At 44.3% G+C, this 5,014-nt stretch overlaps 1 protein-coding gene across 1 annotated transcript; it reads right to left on the bottom strand.

Annotated features, from left to right (window-relative positions):
* Nucleotides 1–2,950: 2,950 nt before the first annotated feature.
* Nucleotides 2,951–4,254, bottom strand: LOC112587064 (olfactory receptor 56-like). The gene has a single exon (XM_025294127.2). The coding sequence runs from the start codon at nucleotides 3,899–3,901 to the stop codon at nucleotides 2,951–2,953; it is 951 nt and encodes a 316-aa protein (XP_025149912.2). The 5' UTR covers nucleotides 3,902–4,254.
* Between the last annotated feature and the right edge of the window lie 760 nt (nucleotides 4,255–5,014).

Raw genomic sequence — 5,014 nt, 5'->3', positions numbered from 1 at the left:
TGTTAATTGGGCTTATGTTCCTGATTCTTGCTTGCTTTGGGGCTAATTTTCAAGGGGAGATTTATATTTTTAAATTTTTATTATTATTCTTAAATCTCTCTGGAGAAGGAAATTGCAACCCGACCAGTATTCTCACCTGGGAAATCCCATGGACAGAGGATCCTGGCGAGCTACAGTCCATGGGGGCACAAAGAATCAGACATGACTGAGCACACGTGCTTGCACACAGTTGTCTCTCTCAGCGTGTCTCTGTAAAAAATGTGTGCCAATCTCCCTTCTGTATTCCAAAGTTGGTGAAGAGATCTTTCCAGGTTTCTGATGCCATATCCTTCAGATCAGATCAGATCAGTCGCTCAGTCATGTCCGACTCTTTGCGACCCCATGAATTGCAGCACGCCAGGCCTCCCTGTCAATCACCAACTCCCGGAGTTCACCCAGACTCACGTCCATCAAGTCAGTGATGCCATCCAGCCATCTCATCCTCTGTCGTCCCCTTCTCCTCCTGCCCCCAATCCCTCCCAACATCAGAGCCTTTTCCAATGAGTCAACTCTTCACATGAGGGGCCCAAAGTACTGGAGTTTCAGCTTTAGCATCATTCCTTCCAAAGAACACCCAGGACTGATCTCCTTCAGAATGGACTGGTTGGATCTCCTTGCAGTCCAAGGGACTCTCAAGAGTCTTCTCCAACACCACAGTTCAAAAGCATCAAATCTTCGGCGCTCAGGCTTCTTCACAGTCCAACTCTCACATCCATACATGACCACAGGAAAAACCATAGCCTTGACTAGATGAACCTTTGTTGACAAAGTAATGTCTCTGCTTTTGAACATGCTATCTAGGTTGGTCATAACTTTCCTTCCAAGGAGTAAGTGTCTTTTCATTTCATGGCTGCAGTCACCATCTGCAGTGATTTTGGAGCCCAGAAAAATAAAGTCTGACACTGTTTCCCCATCTATTTCCCATGAAGTGGTGGGACTGGATGCCATGATCTTCGTTTTCTGAATGTTGAGCTTTAAGCCAACTTTTTCACTCTCCACTTTCACTTTCATCAAGAGGCTTTTGAGTTCCTCTTCACTTTCTGCCATAAGGGTGGTGTCATCTGCATATCTGCAGTTATTGATATTTCTCCCGGCAATCTTGATTCCAGCTTGTGTTTCTTCCAGTCCAGCGTTTCTCATGATGTACTCTGCATAGAAGTTAAATAAACAGAGTGACAATATACAGCCTTGACGAACTCCTTTTCCTATTTGGAACCAGTCTGTTGTTCCATGTCCAGTTCTAATTGTTGCTTCCTGACCTGCATACAAATTTCTCAGGAGGCAGATCAGGTGGTCTGGTATTCCCATCTCTTTCAGAATTTTCCACAGTTTATTGTGATCCACACAGTCAAAGGCTTTGGCATAGTCAATAAAGCAGAAATAGATGTTTTTCTGGAACTCTCTTGCTTAAGCATCTTCTAAAGTGAGTCTTCACAGATGTTGCCCTCATTGTGTGGGCTCTATAGTAGAGCCAATTGTCTGCTCACCTGGAGAGCTTGAGTTATCCTAGCAGGCATTGTAGAGAGGCTGAGTTGTAAAAGTCTATCTTTTCCTGTCTAGCATCCTGCTGTGCACACCTTTCTTTTCATTAACACCTTTCTCTACTATCTTGGTTCCTGCTCAGTGTGCTTAGTGCTGTCCTCTGTGTTCCCATGACCCAACTCTGATGCTCACCCATGGTTGCTCCTCCAGCCTACACCAACTTTCATTTATCCCCTTTCCAACTCAAAACCTCTCCGCAACATGGGCAGAAGAGCTGCCAACTGGTTTTTAACTAGGAGTGGGTGTTCCATTTAACCTGTTTCCACCCTGGTTCTCTCTGATTAACACCTCCTTTCTGAACCTGTGGTCATTTGAGTTTGTAATTCTTGCATTTAACCTGTCTAAGGTCTTTCCATGATTTAATTTCTTACCTCTCTTCACATCAACCATAAAAGGAGCCCTTCCTAATGCCCACATGCCGTGAATGCATGTACATGATGATATTTTGCCATCTCAGCTTTTAGTTCAGTCGCTCAGTCATGTCCGACTCTTTGCGACCCCATGAATTGCAGCACGCCAGGCCTCCCTGTCCATCACCAACTCCTGGAGTTCACTCAGACTCACGTCCATCGAGTCTGTGATGCCATCCAGCCATCTCATCCTCTGTCGTCCCCTTTTCCTCCTGCCCCCAATCCCTCCCGGCATCAGAGTCTTTTCCAATGAGTCAACTCTTCTCATGAGGTGGCCAAAGTACTGGAGTTTCAGCTTTAGCATCATTCCTTCCAAAGAACACCCAGGGCTTTAAGTCACCATTATTCCTGAGTCATAGTTCAGTTTCGCAGAAGTAGACTGAGACATGCTTTGCAAGCAAAAAGTTTATTAGAGAATGCTCTCAGAATTAAAAATTCTGGTGAAAGAAGAGGGTTAAGGAAGAAAAGTTGGATGTAAGAAGTCATCTACAGTTCCTCAGATGATCCTGTGGGGAGACTGAATTTGGGGAGCTCTGGAGCTTGGTTGTCCCTTCAGAGTCAAACTGAGACAAGGCAGTCAGGCATTATCCTATATTACCAGTCATGAGATTCAGACAGCTCTCCAAGGAGAACCATGGCCTTCAGCAAGGTGCCTCTCCTCAGCATGGACAATTCCTTGAGAGGAGCACAGCTAAGAGTGGTCACCTGCCCACTCTCCTGAGGGGCACCTGAGGGGTGAAGGATCTGTGTCTTCTAGTCTTTGTAATCCCAAAAGCTCTTACATTGCCTACACTCAGTATGGACAGGATTTATTGAATTAATGTGCTAATCTGGTTACTTCTGGTCAGAGAATGACTTTTATTTTCAATGGGGCATGTTCATACCTCTTTCAATCAAACTACAGTTGAATAAGCCAGGTTCCCAGGGCCCAGAGCTGTATAAACAGTGGCAGTGCCATGCTATTCCTGTCCCCCACCACATGGACACCTCCCCAGGAGTTTCTTGAGAGCACCAGCCACTTCCTTATTCCTCAGGCTGTAGATGAGTGGATTGAGCATAGGGGTAATCATGGTATAGAAGGCTGAGACCACCTTGTCCTGCTTGGAGGAGTGGTATGTCTGGGGCCGCATGTAGGTGACCATGGCAGCCCCATAGAAGAGAGAAACGACTGCCATGTGGGAGGAACAGGTAGCAAAGGCCTTTTTCCGACCTTCAGCAGAATGCATGCGGAGCACAGTTACAAAGATCAGCAGATAGGAGACAGAGATGACAGAGAAGGGCAGAAGCAGCATGAGGATGCAGCACACATAGATCAAAGCCTCATAAATGGATGTATCTGCACAGGCCAGCTTAAGCACTGCAGGGATGTCACAGAAGAAGTGGTCGATCTCCTGAGGACCACAGTAGGGATAGCTCAGGGTATAGATGGCCTGAAACAACCCATCCACCAGGCCAAAGAGCCAAGACCCTGCCACCATGAGCCAGCAGACACGGCGGCTCATGACCACTGAGTACCTCAGTGGGTTGCTGATGGCCACATAGCGATCATAGGCCATGAAAGCCAGCAGGAAGCACTCATCCCCCAGGAGGGTGAGGAAGAACAGGATCTGGAACCCACAGCCTGTGAAGGAGATGGAACCATGGCCCAGGAGATAGTCGATGGCCATCCGTGGTACAATGGTGGAGATGAGCATGAGATCCATGAATGACAGCCAGCTGAGGAAGAAGTACATGGGGCTGTGTAGATGGGAATCAGTGTTGATGAGGAGGATCATGAGCCCGTTGCCAGAAAGGGCCACCAGAAACATGACCATGATGATGGAGACGAGGAGGAGGTGCAGTGGTGTGTGGTTGAACAGGCCCAGGAGGATGAAGTGGGAGATGCGAGTCTGATTTTTCATCAAGGCCATTGTTCCTGCAGAGGGATGTGCCAGACAGAAGGTTGAGATCTGAAAGCAGGAGGTTTATATTCAGTGCCATATTACTAAAGTCATTAACACTTTTCACAAAACTTTTCCCTCTTTATATGTTACCTGGCTTAGAGTAACAGACATGTTCTCTCAAGAGAAAGAGTGCTAATAAACATGCAGGTTGTTGGTGTTGTTTTAGCTTTTAGGTCTTTCTGCACATAACTGAAAAGGAAATGTTAAGCTATTTTTACTAACACGGACACTGCTTCTACCTTTGGTAGGCTGTATCTGTCTCCAGCTCACATAGTTGCTTCTCCTGAAGCTCAGTAAAGGATTTACTTTGTCAGGGAAAAACTACCAAAGCAGAAAAGACATTTACCAACTTTGCGACCCAGTCACTTAATACCCTTTCTGAACCTGTTCTCTCATCTTAAATTGGGGTAACAACTGTCTTGTAAAGTGATAGTAAAGATTGAAAGTAACAACTTAATCAATGCCTAGGAGTACAGAAATGATGACAGCTGACGTCACTCGATCATTTCTCATGTACCAGTACCGTGTTGGGCACTGTCACGTTCTAGCGTTCAATCCTCATAACTGCTTTGAAAGAATAATGACTATTCCTATTTGACAACTGGGGAAAGCAAGAGAGTGGGAGGTTTATTAATTTTTTTCAAATATGAAAGCCTAAAATATTTTCTAAGAAAAATAGTAAGTGAAAAACTGGGGACTACCCAAAAGCCCAACCCAAAGGAAAACCTAAGTAAATTATGGCATGATTAAATGATGAAATAATATGTTGTCAGTGTGATACTTATGACATTTTAATAGATATTGAACAAAAAGTTTATATCAATGAGTATTTTTGTATTTCAAAAGACTGGGAGAAATATGCCAAGATATTAACCACATGGTTCCATCTAGATAGTGGGGTTAAGAGTTATCTCCCTCCAAAAATTTGTTTTTTACACATTTTCTATTTAGAAATATAACATAATTTTAAAGTAACACTATACTATGTATAAGATCAACAGCCAAAAATCTGTATCTTTCTCATACTATATCACTAACCAATTAAAAAGTGGAAAAAAATATTTACAATTTCAGCAAAAA

This window comes from Bubalus bubalis, chromosome 9 (genome assembly GCF_019923935.1).
Source record: "Bubalus bubalis isolate 160015118507 breed Murrah chromosome 9, NDDB_SH_1, whole genome shotgun sequence".
Lineage (NCBI taxonomy): Eukaryota > Metazoa > Chordata > Mammalia > Artiodactyla > Bovidae > Bubalus > Bubalus bubalis.
The sequence above is the reverse complement of the archived record's forward strand: the minus strand, read 5'-3'. Positions and strand labels throughout refer to the sequence as shown.

Bases quoted from the DNA above. Each gene is read 5' to 3' on its own strand.
- LOC112587064 (XM_025294127.2), bottom strand. From the start codon at position 3,901: ATGGCCTTGATGAAAAATCAGACTCGCATCTCCCACTTCATCCTCCTG.